The sequence below is a fragment of the Mirounga angustirostris genome, unplaced genomic scaffold (assembly GCF_029215605.1).
Source record: "Mirounga angustirostris isolate CCGP_5_RB_7025 unplaced genomic scaffold, mMirAng1.0.hap1 SCAF_5, whole genome shotgun sequence".
NCBI lineage: Eukaryota > Metazoa > Chordata > Mammalia > Carnivora > Phocidae > Mirounga > Mirounga angustirostris.
This window is the reverse complement of record NW_026991713.1, coordinates 156,236,502-156,261,936: the sequence shown is the minus strand read 5'-3', so window position 1 is coordinate 156,261,936 and position 25,435 is coordinate 156,236,502. Positions and strand designations below refer to the sequence as shown.

Sequence of the window (25,435 nt, the reverse complement as noted above, 5' to 3'; positions counted from 1 at the left end):
TTGCGTTCAATATGCATAGGTTATTGCTACAGTGATATATTTGTTCTCCAGGTCATTGCCAAACTCTGCAGTACTTACTCTCAGCATGAGAGGGTATGCATCTGCTCACAGGAGCAGGGTTGAGGATTGAAATATAACGTTTACTTTGAATGAGACAATCGGAGTGAGAAGGGAATCCTAATCTAGGTATGGGCAGGAAGTTATCATCTGCTGCTTCTGAGGGTCACAAAGCCATTTTGGAAAAGAAGAGAGAAAGACCAAAATTGATACAGATTTGTCTTTATTGGTGATGCTCATCCTCTTTGGAGGTCAGAAGGAACGATATAATAAGGTACATGTGACTTACCATGGGACTCCACACATGCAGGGGTATAAATCCTTTGTATTTTGATTTTTCTTTGTGCCATTTGTTTAGACATAATTTGAAAGCCACCTTGGCTCTTGTACCTTCTAATTATGTTAAGATAAAATACTTATAATGAATGCAGTATGGTTTTAAGTGAGCCTTTCAGATCCTAAGTGCACTGTAAGTGATCATAGGCTATAAGGTAACTATAGCCTAACTATGTAACTATCTAACACAAATACTTTTGTGTATGTGTATGTTGGGGGCAGGAATGGGTCTCATGTAAAATTTCCATGAAAAAACATAATCAATCCAATGATGTACCTTTTTTTAAAAAGATTTATTTATTTTAGGGAGAGAAAGCACAAGCAGGGGGAGGGGGAGAGGGAGAGAGAGAGAATCCTCAAGCAGATTCCCTGCTGAGCGTGGAGCCCAACACAGGGCTCAATCCTAAGAATTTGAGATCAGGACCTGAGCTGAAATCAAGAGTCGGATGCTTAACCGACTGAGCCACCCAAGCACCCCCAATGATGCACTTTTTAAGGGGAATTTATCTGGAAATTGGGAAGATCAAAAGATAACAAAACATATACAAAGAAACCCTGCTTTCAAGCAAGCCTTTCTTTTTTAAGCAAAAACTTTGGAGGAAAAAGCCTAGAAATATTCTGAAGGTGGTGTACAGTTTTATAGTAGCTATGAGAACTTCCAGGAATTGGCTAATTTCTTCCTATCAGCTGGCATGTCTGGCGAATGGCATTTCCATGAAAAGGCTTGGTCAACCTTGTCTTCCTTCTACAGGCCTTAGTCTTGTTTCCAAATGATGCTTCAGTGAGGGTGTAACCTCTAGGGTTAGTGTCATCCATGTAGGCAACAAGACCCTGATGAACTGTAAGGATGTATGAGTACAGATCATGGGGTGATTACCAATATTTTGGAAGTTTTTAAGAAGATACTTTAATTTTTGCCCCTAATCAAACAGAAGGGATTTGTCATCTGGTTTACATTCAAGACCTAGTTGGCTCATCATTCTGAGAAATAAATTTTCTTCTGGGTTAAGAAATCTCATCATGAGACTTGAGATATACTGGTTTGGAAAGTTTCCTCAGTTTTTCCTGGCTTCGAAGTCCCCGGCCTCGTAGTGGGGTAAGGCCCATTGGAGGCAGATGAATCTGAATAATGAGAATAAGAATAATGATAATGTTAAGAATTATAATCATTACAGCAGCTTATATCCATTGAGATTTACTAGGTACTGTGCTCTCTGCTAAGCGCTAAATCTACACTGACTCATTAATCCTTAAAATCCTTATATACATTAATCCTTGCAATAATCTCATAAGGAATTCTATAGATGAGAAATGGAGGCTCAGAAGTTAAAAACTTGCTCAAGCTTATATACACATTAAGTGGTAGAACCAGGATTTGAACCCAGGTCTGATTCCAGAGCTGGTGTTCTTCTTTGTCATACTGCCTGCATGGAGAGGAAAATGACCATAGATCACATGGTGAGATGAGAATCCAAAGAAGGCGAGAAAAAAAGTTTGTGTATACAAAGCTACTCTGTGCATCGTGGGAAACTGGGACCAGTCTAAATGCCTACTAAATGGCTGCTGGGTAAATTATGGCACATTCTTGTAAGAGGATACAGCGACAACCATTTAAAAAGATGGGAGGCAGAGATGACCAGAACAGATGAAGTAAAATAAGCAAGCAGCAAACAGTATGCCCAGGATTTCATTAAGAAAATATACGTATGGGGGCGCCCGGGTGGCTCAGTCATTAAACATCTGCCTTCGGCTCGGGTCATGGTCCCAGGGTCCTGGGATTGAGCCCCACATCGGGCTCCCTGCTCGGCGGGAAGCCTGCTTCTCCCGCTCCTGCTCCCCCTGCTTGTGTTCCCTCTCTCGCTGTGTCTCTCTCTGTCAAATAAATAAAATCTTAAAAAAAAAAAAGAATATGTATGTACACAAATATAGAAAAAAGACAAAGGATATACTGCCCAACTATTAGGTTGCGCCAGTACAGTATAAAATTATTGTTTCTGTAGGTCAAGAGTAGAACCCTGGCAATTTCATATGGCCCAACCTAACAGTTACAGTGGTAACTTCCACAGGTGAGAATTTTGGACCATTTTCACTTCCCACCTTTAATGGCTATTAACAATAAACCTGTCTTTCATTAAAAGAAAAGAAAAATATTTCCATAAAAAAGATGAAAGTCAAAAGAGAAAGCTATATAAATATAAGCTGGCTTTCCCTTCTATATGTGGGAAAGTTGTACGAGTAGGAGAAATCAGGCATTCATTGACATTTTAGTTTGTTGTGATGGGTTGGCGGCATGCAAGGATAGCTTACTTCCAACATGCCTCCCACGGAAGCTCTAGACTTCTCGGCAAACACTAGCCCTCTTGGTACACAGTCTTGGAAATAACTGGGTTGATGAGGACAAGTACCCACCACAAGTTAGCTGGAGTCACACTTACTGGCCTTGGATAAGGAATCTGGTAATGCAGTCCAATTTCAATCCTGGCTGTGCATTCATCTATATGCTGTTTAATCAGGTCTGTGTCTGTGAGCTATTAAAAGAGGAAAATGGGTGAGGCTCTTAGTATCTTTCTAATGCTCCGTATGTAGGGGTGTACATCTTCAACTTTCTCAGTTCACCAGCCAGTAAATGAAATGTTGAGAATGTGAAAAATCAAAAGCAATTTAATATAAAATTTACTGTGGATTAGACATTTAAAAAGTTATTGCAATAGGTAATACCAGCACATAGTAAAACATTATTCAAATAATACAAAAGGATATAATATAAAAACGAAGTCTCCCTTTTACCCCTGTCATAGTTCCCCTTCTCAAGGACAACATTTATTGGCAGTTTCTTATTTGTCCTTCCAGGGATATTCTATAGATAAAAGCATACATGTATATATTTAGTTCTTTTTTCCTTACACAAATGATAGCTCACTTTGTTTTGAACCTTGCTTTTCCCTTAACAACTTGAAGCTCCTTCTAGATGTACACAGCTACCCATTCTTTTTAATAGCTGCACAAAATTCCAACATAAGGCCGTGTTATAATTTAATCAGTTTTTTCCTGATGAACATTTAGGTTATTTCCAGTCTTTTGCCATTATAAACAATTCTGTTATGGATCCCTCTAAAATTGTTTTTGGCTTACATGCAAATATATCTAAAAGATAAATTCCTAGAGAATGCTGGGTCAAAGGGTATTTGTTCATGCATTTTTAATTCTTTCAGATATTCCCTCTAGATTTAAAGTACCCTCTAAGAGGTTGTACCAATTTATATTCCCACCAACACTGAATGAGGATTCTTCGCATCCTCCCCATGTTGATCAAACTGTAACCCAATTATTGCAGCAAGTGCTGTCTAGAAAGCCCCCGCCCCCAAGTAAGATATCGGAGAATGATCCACCTCTTCTTTTGAACTGTAAACTGCCTTGCTCATTGGTAAGGGGAAGAAATGGCTTTTTAAATTTCCAAACAGTCAAATCGTGGTAGTTTATTTTTTATTTTTTATTTTTTTTAAATCGTGGTAGTTTAAAGTAAAGGAATCATAAGTTCATTCTGAAAAACAGAATGCCAGGTAGAAGGGCAGAAACCCTTTCATTCCAAGGATGGAAAAGGAGTTGACATGTGGCTCTGCCAAGAGTTTGCAAGTGGGCCTCAAAGCAGAGCTGGGACTGCAGTCCCAGATGACACCCACAGTGACGTCTGGGCCAGTGAGGCTTGGAAATTCCAAGGGCGTGCCTGGTCCTATGGTACCTTTTAGAGCAGAGAAGAGTTCTAGGAATTGCAATGCACAGAACTACAGCTGGGTCCCTTGGGGCAGAGGCTCAGCTTTCTGACCTCTGTGCTTCTCAGAATCTGTTGCTCTGATGTCCACATTGGGAACAGATTTCCATGTTCCCATTTGCCCATTAGAATTCAGAGCAATTCAGGAGATACCTCTGGATTATTATTAAACTCTTAGAGCAAGTGAAGTTCGAAGAAACTACTTATATCTGCATAAGGGACTGGGGAGAAAGAAGCCCCCGATAAAGGATGCACAGTTAAGGGGGCTGAGGGCTTCTCGGACTCCAGCTGTCCTTGAACAAGTCCGGGTTAGAGTTCTCCAAATTCAGTCGTTCAGAGGCTGCCTTCATTATGATTCTGCTATATCCACACACCATTTATACTAATATTGAACATTTTCTTTAAATGTACTGTCTCCTAAGCATAGTATTTGTAAAATTATCTGATATTATATTTTCTTTCTAATACATGGCAAAACAAGTACATATCTTAAAATTAAAAACCCACATATCTCCTCCCCAGGCACGACAAAATCATCTCACTCATGTAGCATCCTGGCACATACACTTCCCTCTGGCTCACACCACACTGGGCCAGTTCAAGCAGAGGAAAAGGAAGGATTGGTTACCGCCATAACTGAAAACTCAAAGGGTCTTGAGTAGTCCTCACATGAGTGAGCCTAAAAAGGATTACTGGGCACATCCTACTATGGTATCTCCAGCACCTGGCTAGACACTGTGAGGCCATGGTCCCCACCTTCAACTATCAAGGTTATTACCTGGGCAAAAAAACTATGATGCATAAAGTTCCACCAAAGGCACGGAGGCATATAACCAACAGGGCAATGACTGCTGCAGATGGCTACACAGGAATTCAGAATAGGTTTCTGCCGTGGGGTTGAGTGAAGGCAAAGAAGTTGAGGAAGACTTCCTGGAGAAGGTAAGTCAAGCCAAAGTATTTGTAAATGCTCACAAATTTAGTGACAACCACAAGGCAGGCCCATGGGATATACAAGAAAGTATAAGACATTGTCTGTGTGCTCGAGGAACTGACAACCTGGCTGGGGAGACCACACCAACAAATGAAACAAACAAGAAAGAGTATGACCAACTACTCAGGGGTAGGCATAGGCTAGTGGTCTTCTAACTTTTTGGTTACTATTTCAATAAAAAGTTTCTGAGCCCACAGCTCCCATTTATATACTCATATTGATTTATAAATACATTAATAAATTCATTAAATGTACCAATAAGCTAATAAAAATACACAAAATAGACATTTTTAATACACTCTGGTATGTGGCACAAAAAGTTTGGAGAAGCTGGTGGAGGGTCAAAAAGGCAGAGATAAGCTTCATAAGCAGGTTGGTTTTATGAAGCAGGGAGGCCTCAGGGCTTCTGAGAAGGGGAACGTAGATTGGGAGGGTTTCTTTTGTAGTGCTTACCCTAATTGCCATTTTACACTTCTTGCCATCTAACTCTTAAACATCTGTGAGGGATCCTGTCTTGGTTTTGCTCATTTATATCCTCTGTGTCTAGTCCAGTGTTTGGCACACGATGGGCACTCAAATACTTGCTGACCGAAAGAATGAGAGCAAACAGTTTGCAGAGTGGTAACAGGAGCTAGAGCAGAAATAGGCAAACTGGAAAGGGGAGGTGTCCTTGTGGAAGGAGGAGTTCTGCTTTGGATCATCATGACTGTCGTGAGCTCCTTCAGGTGGCTGGTGAGAGGCTGAGGCTGGGTATTCAGATATGGGAGCTGGAACCAGAAAGCGACTGCATGGTCCCTGGGCCTCAGCGTAGAGGGTTGACCTTCAGAGGATCCTTACAGCTGGCCGGAGGGTGTGTGGAGAAGACAGGGCCAAAAAGGACACAGAAACGGGTCAGAGAACAGACTGTCAGGAGGTTTCATGAGGGAACAGTGACAGCATTGACTCTGTGAGATCAATAAGAAGGAGGCAAGAAAAGTCAGAAGCTGAAAGTCTCTTTCCATGCTTAGTGCCAGGCAGTCTTCGTGAGGAGCTAACAGCTAATGCCTTATAGTTTGTTGGGATGGGTCAAATCAAGCCTCTTACAGATGGTCTTTGGCTCCCTGGTGTCTGGGTGGGCAGTTCCATTAAACTAGCTAATGGAGGCACTATCTTACCCAATTCTGTGGTCCCAAAGGGCAAACTCACTCTGCTAGCCAAAGAGGCTCGAGTTCAAAGTGAAGTTATGAAGGGAACCCTGTGTCTTAATCCTATTCTCTTCCCTCTGAATGGGTTTATACTTGGAGGTCTTGAATAGGTTATGAATTGAAAACAAAAGTTTAACTGCACACCTCCTGTGGGAGGGGCTGGTAACAGGCACAGTGTGTGAGGAACGGTTCCTCCCCTGAAAACCATCACTGGCCTGGCTTGTGTCACCTGGCTCATGGGGTCTTCTGAGGACGCTGAGCCACTTACGGGTTGGACTGAGACCTGAACCAAATGAAGAGAGAAACCCAGGCTGGGCTCTGCTTCCCAGTGGTTAAGCAAGCGAGCTCGGCTATGCCTCTGGGCCCTTCCAGCCCCACACTCGGCCACTGTGACCCGTGATGCTCAGTCCTCTCAACTTTTGGATGAAAAAGAACAAACATCACAAGAAACTGCCCTCCTCCTTACAATCTCCAGTTGGGGCCTACTTACATTTTTGTTTTTCTGGAACAGTGTTCTGGCTTCATTTAATATGTACTGTTTTTCTTTAATGGTGTCTTCCATCTGCCCTGATGCCGCCTGCCATTTCCTCGCAAGCCTGAAAATTCTGCGGTAGAGGCCAAGAACTTCTTGTCGTGTTGCTGTTGTCATCCTCAGACCCACCAAAATAGAAGAGGGAAAATTTGCATGAAAATTCAGTTTGACAGTAGGCAGCTAGGCAGATGTACATTTTTTTAATCAAGCTCTTTAATTAGTCTAGAAATAATTGCTCTTTCTCAACAGATCTGTTTGGTAGCATTGCCAGAACGGTGCTCTAGGAATACCAGCGATCTCTCAGCTGTCCTTGTGTATTATCCCATGGTTGAGAGTTAATGTTTGCCATGACGGCCATTTTTACAAACCTGGTAAACCAAAATTCAAATGTGCTATACTTTAAAGCAGTAAATTCTTTACCAGACTATCTTAGGAATGATACTTTTAGTGTGTATTTTTATAAAACTACAGCCCTCACCAGAGTGCCTGGAAAAGGCACATTTTGAATAAATTTTCTAGTTAAGTAACGAGTTTCATGCAGGGGTTGTAAACTCAAGCACCTCTAGGGCCTGGCAGATAAAATGAGGGAACCTGGTTGGGTGGGGACAGTGGCCAAATGGAGAGGATGTACCGCACCCCCTCCCCCCGAAAAGGAACAGTTGCTACTCAGCTCCAGGCAGTTGCTGCCTTGTAGAAATGAGGGCCTAGCACAGTGCCTGGGTGGCTCAGTTGGTTGGGCGTCGGACTCTTGATTCCGGCTTGGGTCACGATCTCAGGGTCGTGGGATTGAGCCCTGTGTCGGGCTCTGCGCTCAGTGCGGAGTCCGTGTGGGATTTTCTCTCTCCCTCTCCCCCCACTTTCTCTCTCTCTCTAAAATAATAAATAAAATCTTAAAAAAAAAAAAAGAAATGAGGGCCTAGGAATGCCAGATTTCCTGAAACTTTAACAATAGGTAGCAATCCAGATTTTTAAAATGTGAAATCTCAAAAAAAACATTAATTCATTCTTTTTGAAAATCTGAGTACTATGAAGGTTAAACACAATTGGTCTGCAGGCTCGATTCTACCCAGAGGCTGCCAGGTTGTAACCTCTCTTTTAGTTCATCATAACCTTGTTGAAAATCTCTCTCAAATTGTTGGTCTGCTTCCTTGTTCACATAAGAACCATACAGTAAGTACAACTGAAAATCTTTCTGATGACTGAAGAGCTTATAGCCTCTTTGAGTTTTTACTCTGAAACATTAGTTTTAATTTCAGAGGACTTGGCTAAGTGAGTCCTGACCTAAGTAGATTCCCCAAAGCTAACTGCGTTTTTAAAGATTAAATTTATGAAAAAAAAAAGTTTTTCAGATTTTTATTATGAAATATTTCAGGTATGCAAAAAGATATAGAGAACCATATAATTAACAGCCATATATTCACAATGGATCTTAAAGAATACATTACATATATATTTGTATATACCCCTTCTAGTCAAATTTCCCTTCCTCTCTCCTAGAATGAACACTATCCTGAACTTGTTATTTGCCTTCTCACATATAGCTTTACACTTAACATTATATAGTATTGCTTAGCAAGTTTACAAATCTTATACAGTTGACCCTTGAACATGGGGCTTAGGAGCACTGACCTCCACACAGTCAAAAATCTGTGATTAACTTTTGACTCCCCAAAGAGTTTACTAATAGCCTACTGTTGACATGAAGCCTTACTGATAACATAAGCAGTCAATGAACATATATATATGTATATGTATTATATGCTTTATTCTTACGATGAAGTAAGCTAGAAAAAGGAAAATGTTAAGAAAATCACAAGGAAGAGAAAATACATTTACAGTGTTGTTCTGTACTTATCAAAAGAAATCTGTTTACAGGTAGACCTGCATAGTTCAAACCCATGTTGTTCAAGGGTCAACTCTCTATATAAAAGTTATTACGTCCTTCTGCAACTCGCTTTTTTTGCCGATGTTCATCTACATTGTTACATGTAGCTCTAGCTCATATGTTCTCAATACTGCAATTCAGTCCACTGTATGAAGTTATCCCAATATACTTGTCTCTTCTCCTGCTAATGTCCTAATGTTGGACATTAGGTATTTCTCTTTTTTCTCCCCCCCCCCCTTTTTTAACTTATGCAAAAACTTCAGCCTATGTCTTTACTATTTACTTCAACATCTAAAAGAAGACAGAAAAAAAAAAATTCCCACTACTAGAAGATTCTGATAAGTCAGATTTTAGAGAATGAATACTGTATTGCCTTTAACAAATGGGTAGGCTGGGAAGACAAGGACAGATTTAGTAAATGAGTAGCAGGGTCAGGCACTAGGACACCTCACTATGAGTACTGGGCTTTCCTCAAACAGGCTCATCAGGAATGGGAAGTAGGCTGCTCACTGCCCTTTAGGACAGGATCCATTACCAACCCATGGGGGAGGGGATACCATGTGGAGACTGTATACTTTAGGAGAGTCCTGAGCTTATGAGAACTTGGGCAGCTAAATAATGCAAATGGGAGCTGGAAAGAGGTATATTTATCTAGACATTCTAAGTACCTACAAGGAATTTACCTTACAGAGAATTTCTTTTTAATGATTGCCCTTCCTAACTCTGGTGACCTTACTTGCAATGAGAATGAACCAAGGCTTAACCATTTGCTGAAAAGCTTGAAAGCACTACTTCACCCAATTCAAAAGTTAAAAACGAAAATTATAATCAACACCAATTCTGACGTCCACGATGCCTCACAAAGAAAAAAATGTTTAGAAGAAATGTGTAAAAACCGAGAGGAAACATCATGCTTTGTGGCTAATCGTAATAAAAACCCATGAGACGATGAGATGATGACTTTTCCTGGTAAGGAAACAGGTTTCTGAGTGTCTGGTTCTCCCTAAAACTCCATGGTTTCAAATGAAAATACATGAGTCAGTTCCTGTGAGGGGCAGGGAGTCTGTAACTTCTATTAATGACTGCTTCACTTCCCTGTCATTAACAGATGAAACTTCCCTGACTGCATGACACTTGAGGAAAGTGAAGGAGGTCTGGCAAATTAAAACAGCAGCAAGCGTCTCCAAAGTCTGACTTTCATTGGTTTCCTTCTACTACTCAAAAAAGCCACAGCTTCAAACTGTAACTGATCATATACCATAATCAGATACACAAGCCCTGCAATTAGAGTACTCAAGGTAACGAGTAGTACTAACAATTGGTACTTAATAGGACTATTTTCAAAACACTTTAATTAATGTTTTAAGTGTTTTGAAAACTAATCCTGAAAGGGAGATAAGTGAAGTCTCCTTCTCCAACATCAGGTGACCCAAAAAACCCAAGTCCCAAAGACTTCCACAGAGAAGGGTCTAAAGCTGTATTCCCCATTGTGTATTATTAGCAAGTCTAGATTAATAACACTTCCTTCCCAGTCTTAGAGAAAAGACAAGAAAAATGCCTCTTTTGTTTTCTTATTGGATTTCTTTCAGTTCTTTGAGGGAATCATGTTTTTCTTACTTTAGTGGTATATACCCATGCTGTTCTCCCTTTCTAGAAGGCTCTCTCCTGACCTCCTCCCTTTTTACCTGACCAACCCCTACTCATCCTTCAGTTCCCCAAACATGGATATCTCAGAAAATCCTCCCCCCTCCCCTCACCACATGCATTGGATTAGGTCTCTGTTGAAACTTCCTGTGGATCCTTAAATTTCTTCTTTGTAGCTCTAATTACTCAAGTAATAATGGTTTGTTAGTGTCTGTCTTGCCCCAAGTGATCCTGTTTATGGGGATAGTAACCATGTCCATCCTATTTACTGCTCAATTCTCAGGACCTTGCCAGGTGTGTAACTGGTATTCAACAAACGTTTGCTGAATAAATGAAAATATCTCATGATACAGAAAGCTTGGGATTCTAGGAACAAAACTGACCATATAAAAATTTTTTCTTCATGCTCTTTTCCCTTTGGTTTCTATTTTTGTCTTTGTTCCTAGGAAGCAACCTGTTTGGAGAAAGTGCCTTTTCTCTAAGAGTTTTCCTTCCAATAGATATAATGGCTTGAAACCAACATTTATTCTTTTGAAACTATCAATGATCTCTCACTACTGGTGCAAGGCTGAGGCAGCCCCTTTTCTTCACTAGTCTCAAGGGTTGATCTGATGCAATGAGGTCTGCTGGGATTTTCCCACAGGCAACACGAGGAATATCAAACTGTCTAGAGGACCACAATTTTTTTTTTAAGATCTTATTTTTAAGTAATCTCTATACCCAATGTGGGGCTTGAACTCACAACACCTACATCAAGAGTCACATGCTCCACTGAGCCACTCAGGCACCCGAAGAGGACCATAACTGACCCACAGTCTCAACTGGCCACAAGGTCGAGTCCTTTTTTTTTTTTTTTTAAGATTTCATTTATTTATTTGAGAAAGAGAGAGAGAACAAGCAGGAGAAGGGACAGGGGAGAGAGACAAGCAGAATCTCCGCTGAATGAGGAGCCTAACACTGGGCTCAATCCCAGGACCCTGACATCATGACCTGTGCCCAAGTCAGACACTTAACCGAGTCACCCAAGCGCCCCACGAAGTTAAGTCTTAAAGAATTCTTAAAGTTTTGTAACTTATTCTGAGATTGACATTTCGTCAAACTGTTTCATTTTACTTCCTTAACCGCAAAACCCCAGAATGAGGAAAAATAAGAGATATGAAGTGTCCCTGGGAAGAAATGTGATTGGAAACTGGTCTTTTCTTAAAATCGCACCCCATATAAACACGGTACCAAGATAAAATTCACTACCAAGCACCTACCAACTGCAGTCCATGCCACTAAGCAAAGGCTGACAAATGTTGCTGGCTAAAGTGTTTTGGCCTCTGGTCACAGTTGCGAGATGTTTCCCCTACAGCAGGTGTCCCAAAGATTGATTGGGAAGGTGATTTTTTTGGATGTACAAGTATTTTCCTATTGTGATTCTTTTAATGTATTATAATAGTCCATCAAACCCATAATTTTTTTTTAAAGATTTTATTTATTTATTTGAGACAGAGAGAATGAGAGAGAGAGAGCACATGAGAGGGGGGAGGATCAGAGGGAGAAGCAGGCTCCCCGCCGAGCAGGGAGCCCTATGCGGGACCCGATCCCTGGACTTGAGGATCATGACCTGAGCCGAAGGCAGTCGCCTAACCAACTGAGCCACCCAGGCGCCCCATCAAACCCATAATTTAAAGTGATTTTGATATAGCAATATAGAGCTTCCTTTAAATAAATGTATTACAAAAGTTTCTAAAGCTGGTTTAAAATATGGGTAAATAATACTATAAATTGAGATACAGAGTCTGAAAAACAGAAGTTTCAAAGCCACTGCTCTAAGGCACCCTGCTGTCCTGCCTTGGTGTTTATTCTGGCTGAGCCACCCACGTAAATGCCTGATTTCTGCTAGCCACCCCACTGCACCTAGTAGATACCTATTTGCTCTCAAGCTTTTCTGGGGGCACCTTTTTCTCTGCAACTATCACAGCCAGCCATGGCTATTTTGCAATTTCATTGTGTCTTTTTCCTCACAGTCTCTGAATTCCTGGAGGGCTTGGACTGTTTTGCTCATTAGAATAATGATAATAATACTACATTTTGCTTTGTACTTACTCTGTGCCAGAGGCTTTGCTAGGTGCTTTACATATGTTAACTCCCCAAATCATCACAATTCTTTAAGGTAGATAACTACCATTATCCTCTTTATAAAGGAGAAACCTGATGCAGAGAGATAAGTAAATTGTCCAGGGGTCACATCAGCTATTAAGAGGTGGGGCTAGGGGCGCCTGGGTGGCTCAGTCGTTAAGCATCTGCCTTCAGCTCAGGTCATGATCTCAGGGTCCTGGGATCGAGCCCCGCATCGAGCCCCGCATCGAGCCCCGCATCGAGCCCCCTGCTCCGCGGGAAGCCTGCTTCTCCCACTCCCCCTGCTTGTGTTCCCTCTCTCGCTGTGTCTCTGTCAAATAAATAAATAAAATATTAAAAAAAAAAAAAAAGAGGTGGGGCTAGGGGGTGCCTGGCTGGCTTAGTCAGCAGACTTTTTATCTCAGGGTTGTGAGTTGAAGCCTTACATTGGAAGGAAGGAAGGAGGGAAAGTGAAGAAAGTAAAGAAAGGAAGAAAGAAGGAAAGGAAAAGGACGGAAGGAAGAAAGAAAAGAAAGGAAGGAAAGAAGGAAAAGAAAGGAAAGAAAGAAAAAGAGGTGAGGCCAGGATTCAAACCTAGAACGTCTGGAATCCAGCCCAAACTTTTAATCACTAAATAGAATGCTCAGTCTCAGTGAATGTGATTGAATGTCTGTTAATTTCTTTAAAGAGCTTAGCCAGTTGTGACAATAGGAACTGAACAATTCTGTTCCCTTCCCACAAAGAGCGAAAGACCTTTTGCACCTTGATATGAATAACCTTTTAATAAGATTTTCTGTATACCATCTGCCCTTCTTCCTCCCCTGCAACTGCACTTCCTTAATTATGTTGCACCTCAGCACCTTTAAAGGAGGCTGTGCGCTTGGCGGGACTGCGCTGCTCTTCGGTTCCCTACGCAGCTCTCTTCTGCCACCCCACAGGGAGCGGATACCATAGAGGAGGCACCAGGGCTCATGACAGTGCTACCACTCCCCAGGCCTTACTGGTCCCTCCCAAGCATCCATCCAGCAGTACCCACTGGGACCAGGCACAGGAGATTCTAGGGATACACAATCTTGATAATCAAGCAGCTATAGTCCCTGCCCTCCTGAAGCTTCCATTTTAGTGGCAGAGCAGACGAGATACAAGACAAAGACAATTTCTGGTGGTGATATGTGTTCCTTAGGAATGAAAGAGTAATATGAGGAACAAATGAACAGGGGCAGGGCTATTTTATTTTGGGTAGTGACATTTGAGTTCTGAATGACATGAAGGAGCCTGTTAAAGGGAAGGGTTAAGGGAAAGGTGCTTCAGGAAGAGGGTGGGAACCAACAAAGGCTATGAGGTGGTAAATATTGTCAGTGCATCCAGAAGCTGTCAGGGAGGTGAGGCCGCAGGTGAGCAGAATCCAGCATAGGTTGGGAGGGTAGGTCCTAGAAAGGAGTTTGGTTTGTAGTGTAAAAACAAAAGGAAGACATTGGCAGATTTTAAGCAAGTTGGAGTATCACGGTCTAATTTACATCTTTTAAAATGTGCTGGGTTTCAAATTGTATCTTGCAGTTGGTGAAAAAAAGTCTTGCCTAATGCCATCTAATTGACAGGAGAGTTGGGATTAAGAGCCAATAAAGCTGGATGATTATTTCCCTGACCAAGAGCTTTCCCATTTTTATTTTGGAGTAATGGGGAAGAAATCAATCTAAAACAAAACAAAACACACCACCCATTCACCCTTCTACTCTATGGTGAGTGGAAATAGTGAAAGGTCTGGGTAGGGGCGCCTGGGTGGCTCAGTCGTTAAGCGTCTGCCTTCGGCTCAGGTCATGATCCCAGGGTCCTGGGATCGAGTCCCCCATCGGGCTCTCTGCTCAGCGGGAAGCCAGCTTCTCCCTCTCCCACTCCCCCTGCTTGTGTTCCTGTTCTGTCTCTCTCTGTCATATAAATAAATAAAATCTTTAAAAAAAAAAAAAAAAGGTCTGGGTAGGCTCCAAGAACCCACTCTACACAGCACATGTAGGCACGTGGCATGTCTAGATTTAATTTTACAGGAGGCCTGTGGGAAGATATGCTAGTATTAGGGGATTTATCCACTTCACCCTTTTCCCCACCTTTGGAAAGACCATCACAGCATGAACACTAAGGAGTTTAAGAGCAGGGATGAAAATTCCTTCTCCAGATGAAATTTATAGAAGTATGACTCTGGTCTCAGGAATGTCAAAATTCCCAGTGTTGGACTCTCATGAGGCTTTGCCTTCTACTTAAGAAAAAGTGTTGCAGTATAAACAAGGGACAGAAAAGGCAATGGGAATTAACCGACTTTCAAGCCCCAGGTTGAAGGAAAGACTCTTTCCATTCTTTCAATATCTGCCCCTAGGTGGAATTTTTTTTATCTCACAATGATGTAATATAGTCAAATTTCTCCCCCAACTACTTTATGATTGGGTGGGTGGGTTAGGGTAGTGGAGACTGTGAAACTCACCCAAATGAAATCACTGTCTTACATGTTCACTGGGCACCCATGCTGGCCTGTCCCTCTCCTGCTGTCCCATCTCCTTAGATCTGACACCCCTTCTTTTTGTCAAATGAAGATCCAAATTCACAGAACTGAAATATTCTTTCTTTGCCTAGCTGCTGATTCTCATCCTTGAACTTCCCTTACTTTTCGCAGGGTGCCTTCTTCATTCCGAAGTGGGTTCAGCTATGTCCCTGCTATGTACCCCAGGCACCTCCAGCACACTTGTGTCATACTGGTCATTCTATTCTAAGTTTCTGTTTGGCTTACCTTTCTTCCTCCACTGTGTGTGTTTTGGGGAGCGATAAATTAGAAGGGTTAGGACTATGCCTCATTCATCACACCCTTAGGCCTGGTACAAAGTTGGAGCTTGAAATTTGTAAGAAGAATAAATTTACACACACAGAATAGTCACCAGTAATGCCCATTCTCATACATGGTAGTATTTGGACCAGTATTTAAAAATACTAAGTAACCCTCACAAAGATGTTTTCAAGAGTGGTGCTGTGGGTGTTAGGATAAGGAACTTAAGACTCTGTTATTTGGGGAGGAGGCCTTATCAGTTCCATCTAAGGCAGTATAAGACACACAGTTAAAATGTAACCCTTACTCCTAAGTTCTTTAAAAGCCAGTAATGGTTAGTGCACTGGACTGAAATTGATTTACTGTTTCCACGAAGCTTAGAACCAAATATATAGAAAAATGTGGTTCTGATACATTTTTTTCTTGGGAAAAAAAAAAAATCCTTCTGGGGAATAGAGCCATTGCACCCGAATGATCAGGGGTCAAACCTACAAAATTGTAATTTAAAGCTTCTGTCATTTGGAAAACCTCTAGGGAACTGAAATGCTCTCATAACGCCAAAGCAAACAGTTTTTCTTGCCCTGGAAAGCGGAGTAGAGAATGACTGTCTTGGTTTTAGGCATTCAAAGTTTTTCCACATATGTAAGGAACAGAAGATACAGTGCAACTAATGAGCAAATGGGTTCTGGAATGGTCAAACCTGGGTTTGAATTCTGACACTGGTCGTCTTCCTGAGCCTCAGTTTCTCAAAAAGTGAAATGGGGTAACAATAGAACCCTCTTCAAAGAGTGGTGGTAAGGATTATTCATGATAACCCATGTAAATCACTTAGCATTGGGAGCTAACAAAGGCAAATGTTACCTGAATAGGAGGAAATAAAGAAGAAACAATGAGGCCTCTTTTATCTATGCTAAGCTTTGTCTGCAGAGGAGGGAAAAGAAGCGTGCGGCCTGTTGGCGAATTTATTGCTTTGTGATAGTAATGGATTTTCCTAAAGCTGTTTCCCTCTGATCATTAATAATCCCTGTACAGTAAAGGGCTATTGTTCTTCAGTATGAGTAAATAACCCTGTCGGAGGCACCGCTTATCTTCAGACCACAGCACATACTTCTTACTGGAAATATAATGCAGGTGCCAACATCGAAAGCATGCCCAGACTTCCCTTCCTATTTTTCTTCCTTTATCTCTTACTCCTTGCTTATCCTTTGGCATGTTTTTCTCCTACATCTGTTATATTTCCTACTTTCTGGTGTACACCCATATCCTACACAGTATCATCCTTACCCAAATCGAATAACCTTCAAGATAAGCTGTACTCCACACATCTCTGCCCTCTCTCCTCTCTCTTCAATAATAGACAGACAGACAGTCACAGACAGACACACACACACCCAATGGACTTGTTTCCTGTCCTGGACTCAGTTTTTGGTTACTAGAATCCAAAAAGGGAAGTGTAAAGCCACACATTGTTTTGCAAATCTCAGGATATGCTTGTGTGGTGTACTTAATCATACCACAGCTATTCTCTGAAACAGCATCTTTTTACACAGAAAGTGACAATATGGTGTGTCAGGGATAGGAGGCAGAGAGAAGGTAGATTGTATTTTCATTTTACTTAAAGGAATGGAAATTAGGTTAGGTCCTGTAATATGGGAAATCTCCAGAACACAGGGAAAAACCAAAAATACTGATGTCTGAAAGACTTCTAAATTATCCCAAACAAGATCATAGGAGGCAAGTATGCTCATTCTAAATATACCAGCATAGAAGCACATGCAAGATTATACTTGTAAGGGGGAACTCCAATCAGGCTTTTGTAACCAAGAGAGATACAGCTCTTTTTCCCCTCAGAGACAGAAATTCTAAATGGAAACCAAGTTTTGGCCCCTCAATTCAAAAGAAATGGAAGTACCTGTTTCCTTATCAGCATATTTTAAGAGACAAAGTAAGGGTCAGTCACAGGTGGTGAGAACCAGTTACCAGAAGTAGGAGGAGGTGTTAGACGTGTGGGGGTGTATGTGAGCTGGAAATAGATGAAAACTAGGTCAATGCTAAAAATCAACCCCAGTCATTCATTCATAACTATCCAGGATTTCACCCCTTCATAGGAAAGGGGGAAGTCTGAGAACAAGAAACACTTAGGTTTAAATTAACATTTAAATCCCTCCTTTGTGATAATTTCCTAGGGAAATGGATTAGGGAACTGACAAAAGAGCTTTGGTTAGAACATTAGAGACAGTTGGAGCTTCCTAGTATCTGACCCTTGATCCAACCATCTGATGAATAACCTCACCTTGCTTGAGTAGGGGTCCCTGCCCTCAAGACAGTTTCTAAGTACCCTCCAACTGTCAAGTAACTACCAAATGAGCAACTTTTCTCATCTGCAGAGGCAAAAGAGCTCCTTACTAGACAAAATTCCTTGACAGTAGGAGCAATGACTGTCCCTCTTTACATGGGTGGAACGACTAGCACCCAGAGTACCTTCAAGCTCCTCCAGTTCAGTGCTGACCAACATAATGTATTTCAATGACGGAAATATTCTCTAACTGTGCTGTCCAACAGGGTAGCTAGCCACTGGCCACATGTGGCTACTGGGCACTTGAAATATGGTTACTGCAGCTGAGGAACTGGCACTTAAATTTTTATTTAAATAGCTACAAGTCAAAAAAAAAAAACAAATAAATAGCTACATGTAGCTAGTGGCTCCTCAGGAACAGCACAGCGCCACAGCTACACCAAGAACTGCAAATCAAATGCCCACAGGTCAGGCAGATAGTTGAAGAGGAGCGGGGTGGGTGGGGAGAAGCTTATTGGCTCTAGCTGACTGTTGCAGTGTAGGAACCTCAGGCTAGTGTTGCCAGATTGTCTCATTTTTCAAATGAAGCTGAAAATCTGGATTTTGATGTCCAATTTTTATATGCTGGTAAGTAAATTTTAAAAAGAATTTAAATTTAAATCACTCTGTGGGATGAACGGTATGTTTGCGTGCAATATCTGTCTTGCCAGTTTGTAGTCTCTAATTTAGGGAGCCCCTCCAGCTCAAAGAAAAAGACCTTATCCAATGCCCCTGCTGGTCAGTAGCAGATCCAAGACTGGAACCCAGGCCTTCTGAAACTTCTTCTGATATCCTTTCTAGGTTTTATGAGATTAACCATATCTAGTTTGTGATTGGTAGTGCTGGCAGCAGCGGGAAAAAAGCCCCTTTGTCAGAACTGTTGAAGTCCAAAAAAAAAAAAAAAAAAAGAATTGTTGAAGTCCATGACTGGTATCTTATGAATAGTGTTCCTACCTAGCTATAACCATATAGTGGGACCCGATGGGCAAAGCTCTGTACTGGAGCCAGCAGGACACAAAGAAGAAATAGCCCATGGGGAGTCAGACATACAAACAATTAACAAGCAAAGTCAGGCTTGCTGTAATGGACACAAATCACCTGCGCACAAGTCCAAAAGCACCAACAGCTGTGGGAGGAAGGGAAGGAAGAGATCTGAGCCAGGGCTTAGACGATGAACAGAAGCTGGCTAGTGGGTGGATAAGTCTCACTGATTATGAGTGAGTCTCATTATTATGGGATATTAGGGAAGCCTTCTTTTATCTCTGAGGCCTTATCTGTGTCAAGGGTCTCCTCTGCTGGCTTCCCTTCTTCTCTGGGTAGTCTCTAAAAACCCCTCTACTTATTTTCCCAAGGACTTTTCCCCTGACTTGTATATCTAACTTCTCAACATCCTCACCTGGATGATTAAAAGACCTAGCAAATCTAGTATGTCTAAAAAGAATTTAGGATATTTCCTCCCAAGCTGTTTTCCCTTAGGAGTCATCCTTGGTTCCTCTTCTTCCCATACACATCACATCCAATCCGGCAGCAAGTCTTGCAAGCTCTACTTCCGAAATGCATTATGAATTTAATTATCTGCATTTCCACGGCCACTACCCATCTCTCCCTTGGCCTACTGCAGCAGCCTCCTAACAGGTCTGACAACTTCTACCCTTCTCTATCTAGCTGCCAAGGGATTTTTAAAAAATGTAAGTCAGGTCACTCCCCTTCTCAAAATCCTCAGGTAACATAACAGCCAAACCCTTACCTTGGGCTAAAAAACGCTGTGCTTGATCAGGCCCTGCCATTTCTTCATCACAGACCACTCTGGCCCTTCTTTCAGTTCCAGCCACCTGGCTTTCTCGCCGTTTCCTTCCTCAGAACCCTTCCCGTTGGCTCTTTTCTCCATCTAGAATGTCTATTCCCTAGCTTCTCTCTTTTCTCGCATCTCTATGAAACCTGGTCTTGTCTGAAAAGCCTTACCCGAATTAGAGTGACCCTCCCCCAATCTTCTACCACTTCACCCGGTATTAGTCTTAGGGGGCATGTGGCACTTGCTGATATCCTCCTTACTGATTTACATTTTAACTTTCTTCTGCACTCGAATAAAAAGTCACGGAGCAAGGCCTGCGTCTTGTTCTCGTTTGTGGACCGAGGCAGTAAGTAAGAAGGTTTGCTCTATCCTAGAAAGGCTCCGTAGCCTCTACGGGGCCTCGTTTGGGTCAACCTTCCCCAGCTTGACGCCTCTCGCCCCCGGAATTGCCCCTACTAATCTCGCATTTATATTCAGGGATCTAAAGGTCTCAGATGGGCCCAACCGGCATCTCAGCGTCCCCACAACAGGCCTCCGCTTCCTGGCCCTCGGGCCGCTTCCCTTGGCAGGTTCCTGAGGCCAGCGCGATGACACCGAGCCGCCCTCGCGAGGCTGGGGTCACACAAGCACGTCTCCTAGCAACGTCGCACCCCCGCCCCCACCCCATCCCTGCCCCTGGGGAGCCAACCCCTTCCCCCAGTCTCCCGCGCCAGGAGTCAGCGTCTCCATCCCCTACACTCACTCTGCGTCAGTTCTGCCTTCCCCCACCCACAGAAGCGCCGCAGCCTACCGCGGGCTAGGAGGAGGCGGTGCCGGGAGCTTAGCAGAGCCGCGGCCGACGCTGGTCGGGCAAGTCCGGTAGGCCAGGCCGGACTAAACCACCGGGAGGACCTCTGTGGGAGCATTAGTTCCAGGTCAGGGGCAGTCTCGAGTCTCCCTTAAACTTTATACTCTAGCCCACCTTCCGCCGTATACTCAACAATATAGCCAACTTCATCCTTTCCCTAGTTTTCCTTTACCCCTTTCGCTATCCTTCCCCCCCGAGCCAAAAAAATGGTCCAGTCCAGCTTCTCCTAGCCCTCCCTCCGCGTCGCTAGGTCTTTGCCCTTACTTGGCGACGGCTTCGTACGTCTTTGCGTACGTCGTGACGCAATCTTCCACCCGTTCCTCCCCGCCCCTCTTCTATTCTCCCTCCTGGAGCGGGCGGCCTGCGGGGTTACCGGAAGTGATGATGCAGGAGGCGATGGAGGGGGCGGGGCTTGGGGGCGGCCGCCGCCGGTGGGCCGCAGATGAAGAGGAGGCGGCGGCAGTGGTGGAAGAAGAGGAGGCGGCGGCGCGGGTAGGGAGCCTGGAAACGCGAGCGGGGATGGTAGGTGGTTTGGACCCGCCGGGCCGCCGTCGTTTCCAGAAAGGGTTTGACTGGAGGAACCTCTGGAGCAGCTGTGAGTTTGGGGGGGGTTGAGGAGAAGCGGGGAACATTGAGAGATGAAGGGGCGGGGGTTGGGTACCTTCGAGAAGAGGGGGTGGAAGGGGAGGAGTGGAAATCAGCTCCTTGTCTGGACTGGTCCCTTTGGAAGAGGCTGTGAGGGGAGCTTGTGGCGTGTCAGCCGCAGGGCTCAAGAAAACTTAACCTACTGTCCCTGCCTCCCCACCGCCAGCACCCCTCAACCCAGGCCTGGGGATCTGGGGGCTGGAGCTGCCCTGGAGAGGGTGCAGACTCTGGTCGTATGGCCCGGGTAAGCGCTGTGAGGTGGGAGTCCAAGCGGGAGGTGGTGGGTGAATCTCCAGCTCCCTCCTCCCTCATTTTCCTCCCACCCCCATCCTTCTCTTTAATCATTAACAGCCCTGGAATTAAGGGGCTCAGACCTGAAGGCCTTTCTGTGCACCTTTGCTATAAACGATAACCATCTGTGCCTGAGGTAATGGGGCTGGAAGCTTTGCCTGTATCCTGTATGGGAAGTGGGACGGGGTGACAAATGTATTGTTTTTTTCCATTCCCCTTCACCCCTTACCTTACCCCATATACACCCCTCGTTTCCACCTCAGTTCTCTGTGGCTAGGTGGTAATCTTGGTGGGTTTTGTTTTTTTTTTTCCCTTCATGGCACTTGGTATCTTGGTTACCTCTTTTGAATTTGGTGTTCAGCCTCTATCCCAGATCTTAACTGCAAGCTTTGTAATACTTCAGTTACAGGTTGTGTCACATTGGGAGTACCTCTCAGTGCCTGGTAGCTCCAAATTAAGATGAGCATTTTCTCCTATGAATACTGGAATTCCAAAGTCCTTGCAAGGATTCCTAAATGGCATCATAGCCCAGGAATCAAAGTCTCTTGTTCTAAATACTTTATGTGTGAGGAATTTACATGTCAACTCTTTCCAAAATGATTTGATGTTAAGCTAATTCTGGATTTCTGTGTTTCTCTCCACCCACACTTCATGATGCACTTCAGAGCACAGAAAACCCCACTTTTTTGTTTCTGCAATAGGACAATACCTCTTTTATCTTTTTCTCCATTTATGTGTCGGGCGCACAAGTCTTCAGTGACACATTTGGCTTGTGCTGATTTCTGTCTTATTTATTTAGCTGATGCTTTGTGTATAGATGGACTTAAATGAGAAAATGTGATCTGTTTTGTTTTAAAAAAGAATACAGACCATTAATGGAAAAATTATTTGAAGAAAGCAGAGAATGATTAGAAGATCTCTTTATTGATGTTCTATTGGTTTAAAAAAAATCACCAAGTAGTGCCCTTTTAGCTTGTCGTAGGAATTTCAGAGTGAAATGTAATGATTCCTATTTTGGTGTTGATATTTTCTTTGGAAGTCCTTTGTTGAATGTGGAACTGTGTTTTCTGAAGAACTTTAAGAAATAGTGCGTAAACTTTAGGGATCCTTTGATTAGAGCACGTCCATAAATCCTGGCCCTCTATAACTGAATTTATATGCGTATTGCTAGAAGAATTGTAACGGATCCCATCCTACTCATCAGGGCTTTTCATAAAGTAATATTTAATGCTTTGATTATACAAGTAACAGCATGTTTAGATGTTTCACAGAACTGTAACAAAAGAAAAGAATGACCACTGTTCTCACCTTAATTGATTTGGAACCAAAGAATAAAAAGTCCAAAATTCATTCATTCAACAAGCATTATTGACTAGCTAGTAAGTGCTAGCCGTTATTTTGGGCTCTGAGTGGACAAAGGTGAATGCAAGCATAAGGTCTGAGCTCTCATGGAGCTCACACTGGAGTGTGTGGGGACAGAAGAAATAAGCATATAAATGAGATTTTGATAAGTGCTGAAGAAAGAGTGATGTGACAGAAAGTGTCTCATTGAGATGCAGTCAAGGAAGACCTTTCTGAGGAGGTGACACTTAAGTTGAGCTTTAAATAAAAAGAAGCCAGCCGTGCAGATATAGGGGAGGAGCCTTCCAGGTTCAGGGACTAGCTAGTGCAGAAACTGGCAAGAGTGACTGGCTAGTTCTAGGGCCTAGGAAGAAAGGGATGGGGTGGAGAGGGTGTGGGGAGGTGAGGGAGAACGAGAAAGGGGAGGCAGTAACAGCCAGAGCCTAGTGAGCAAAGAGGAAATGAAAAAGTCTAAGTCAAGAGAGGTGGAGGCTGGGCTCAGAATAGGTAGGCAAAATAAGAGTAAGAAGAAGGAAATAGAAAGCGATGCTCCTTTTTGATCAATTCTGTTTCTTTTCCTAGAGTATTATCACTTACTATTTTGCAGGTACTATTGGACTATTGCAATAAAAGAAAAAGTCACCCTGCTGAGTGGGGAGAGGAGGCAAGGTGGCTGTGGTCACCTGGGTCTTTTCTGGCAGATAAATGTCAAACTGTGTTCAGAATTCAATGGAACGTTCAACTGAGAACACACTTTTTTTTCCTTACAGTATTTTGTCTTATATGCTGCTATTTAAAATTGCATAACAAGTACCCTGCATATATTCTAATATATGAAGCTTCCAGCCATGTATGAATTTAGGGTTGAAGACTGGGCAAATGATAATAACATACCCCTGTTGGTCTACAAAGATGTCCATCAGGATCTAAGTTTGAAGTTGTTTTTTGTAGGGAGGCAGGTTTTATGTTGCAACATTTCCACTCTTGTCTGGTCTGCCTGGTGACCAGATAACACTCAGCTGAGGTGTAGGTTGGTGCTAAAAGTTCACTTCATGGCTTACATTAGATAAATGACCATTGTGGGCTCAATCCCACTATGTCGGCATCTTTGGGCTGGCATGTAACCACGAGATATAACCTACTTCTGCCTTCTGTTGGGGCCATTCATCTCCAATAGTCAGCTGCTTTTCAGCCTCACCTTGACCAGATTGTCCACTTGAGAAGCCCAATCAGGACTCCTCCTTGATTTGGCCCTCTTCTGCCATGTCACAGTGCGCCGAAACAGAAAGAATACACTGTTTTCTTCTTTTGAACCCCACAACAGTGACTAGTGTGTTCTTTGAGTGAATTGGCCCTTTGAGCCATGCGGTTGAGAGACTTAAATATTGCTTGGGCTATTTGTAGTAAAGTCGGTATTAGAAATGCTAAATAAAACCTTTTAGTGTTTGGGGAAAAACAAATCAGAAATTGAGGACCTGTCACCTGTTTTAAGTTCTGGTATTTTAGTAGCATTGGTAGATGGATTGTGAGAACTAACTTGAATAGAGCCCGTTGGGCAGTCCTGAGGGTAATGAAGGGAGTGGAATAGAGCCTGGTACTGAATTACTGAATTCCGACTTGAATGCAAATGGAAAGTCTTTTAGTTAGCAAGCTAGTGACTAAAGTGAACAGCTAGGACCTTGCAAACAATAGACTCCACTCTCCATACTGCAGAGTAACACAAGGGAATGGAGAGCTGATAATGAAATACATATATACTGGGCTTTGGTCTAGGTTAAAGAATTTTGGACTTTGTACGCTAACGCTGGACTTCAAATGCTCTAGCCAATGGGTTATTAAGGTGTCCACTACTCAATGGTTTTTTATAACGCAAGTATGAAAATATCCTGTAGGCTGAAATTTCATCAGCCAGTTTGGAGACTGGTGGCGTTTATCTAATTTCTGAAAGGGGGTGGATGGGTAGGAGGGGACTTGAACACAGGGAGAAGCCATTGACTCCTACGTTGGCCGCTGATTGTGTTTGGGGAAAGACTCCACAAATCTAAATGAATTTGAGTCTTGGAGCTGAGCTGGCCTTTTAATATAGGATACCAGTTGATTTCTTTCTTAAACTTTGGGGGCTTTTGGACACACTCTGAAAGGCGGGCAACCTAGGAGGCCAGTTGATGACACTTATTCTTGGAGTTGTGTTCTATATTGCATTAGGTGACTTAACATGAACCTGATATGGCTACTGTTTTGATGTCTGTGCTGCAGTAAGGAGAGTTAATTGTACACTGGCTGCCAGTTGTTTTGAGGTGAAGATGTGGTAACTCAGATTGAAACAATGGTAATTACTTGGTAACTCCTATTTCCCCAGCTCTTGATAATTTACAGTTACCTCTTTGTGTCTGTTTACAGATGTTGATACCAGTGAACCAGGACCAATTCTCCCTAAATGTTGCAGATTGTTCTGAAGCTCTTTGCACAATGGACCAGGGTGTTTGAGTTAGTGTCTTTCAAGTCTAGTTTCACTGGTTCTTGTATCTGTTTTTCTAGGTGATGGAGGGTCCTGTTTCTTTTGGGGACATAAGGAGATTACCGTAGCACCTCGCCATTTAATTAATGAGTGATTACAGACTAGAACTCGACATATTAATTTAGCAAAATGATGAGAGAGAAGGTTGGAAATGGCTCAAACTCTAATTCTTTGAAGTCGTGATATGCCAGAAGGAAAAAAATGAGAGGGGGAGAATCCCAAAGAATCTTCTTTTAGATGTGTGTGAATGAAACTTTATTTAAATACCATACATCAGAATAGGGAAACTCAGTAAGTCACTTCTTGAGGTGGTGATTAGCCCTTGTGGTAAAATAAGCCACCTGTGGCCAGTGCCC

The 25,435-nt window shown here is 42.8% G+C and overlaps 2 protein-coding genes across 8 annotated transcripts in view; one reads left to right on the top strand and one right to left on the bottom strand.

The window, feature by feature from the left end:
- Nucleotides 1–667: 667 nt before the first annotated feature.
- Nucleotides 668–20,484, bottom strand: LYRM1 (LYR motif containing 1). Of its 7 annotated transcripts, none has more exons than XM_045875104.3 (4): nucleotides 20,180–20,484; nucleotides 6,828–6,976; nucleotides 2,829–2,921; nucleotides 668–1,515 (listed from the first exon to the last, which is right to left on the bottom strand). In XM_045875104.3, exons 1-4 carry the CDS (start codon nucleotides 20,340–20,342, stop codon nucleotides 1,399–1,401), a joined length of 522 nt encoding a protein of 173 aa, XP_045731060.1. In that variant the 5' UTR covers nucleotides 20,343–20,484; the 3' UTR covers nucleotides 668–1,398. The 7 variants fall into 7 exon arrangements, with proteins under 7 accessions (XP_045731060.1, XP_045731061.1, XP_045731067.1 ...); XM_045875105.3 differs by having other exon boundaries at nucleotides 985–1,515; nucleotides 20,228–20,481; XM_045875111.3 differs by having other exon boundaries at nucleotides 985–1,515; nucleotides 6,828–6,987; nucleotides 20,228–20,372.
- Nucleotides 20,485–20,728: 244 nt separating this feature from the next.
- The window catches only part of DCUN1D3 (defective in cullin neddylation 1 domain containing 3), a 37,936-nt gene continuing 33,229 nt past the window's right edge, over nucleotides 20,729–25,435 (top strand). Inside the window, exon 1 of the mRNA XM_045875103.3 lies at nucleotides 20,729–20,879. The gene's annotated coding sequence lies outside the window, so the exon portion shown is untranslated. The remainder of the gene's footprint in view (nucleotides 20,880–25,435) is intronic.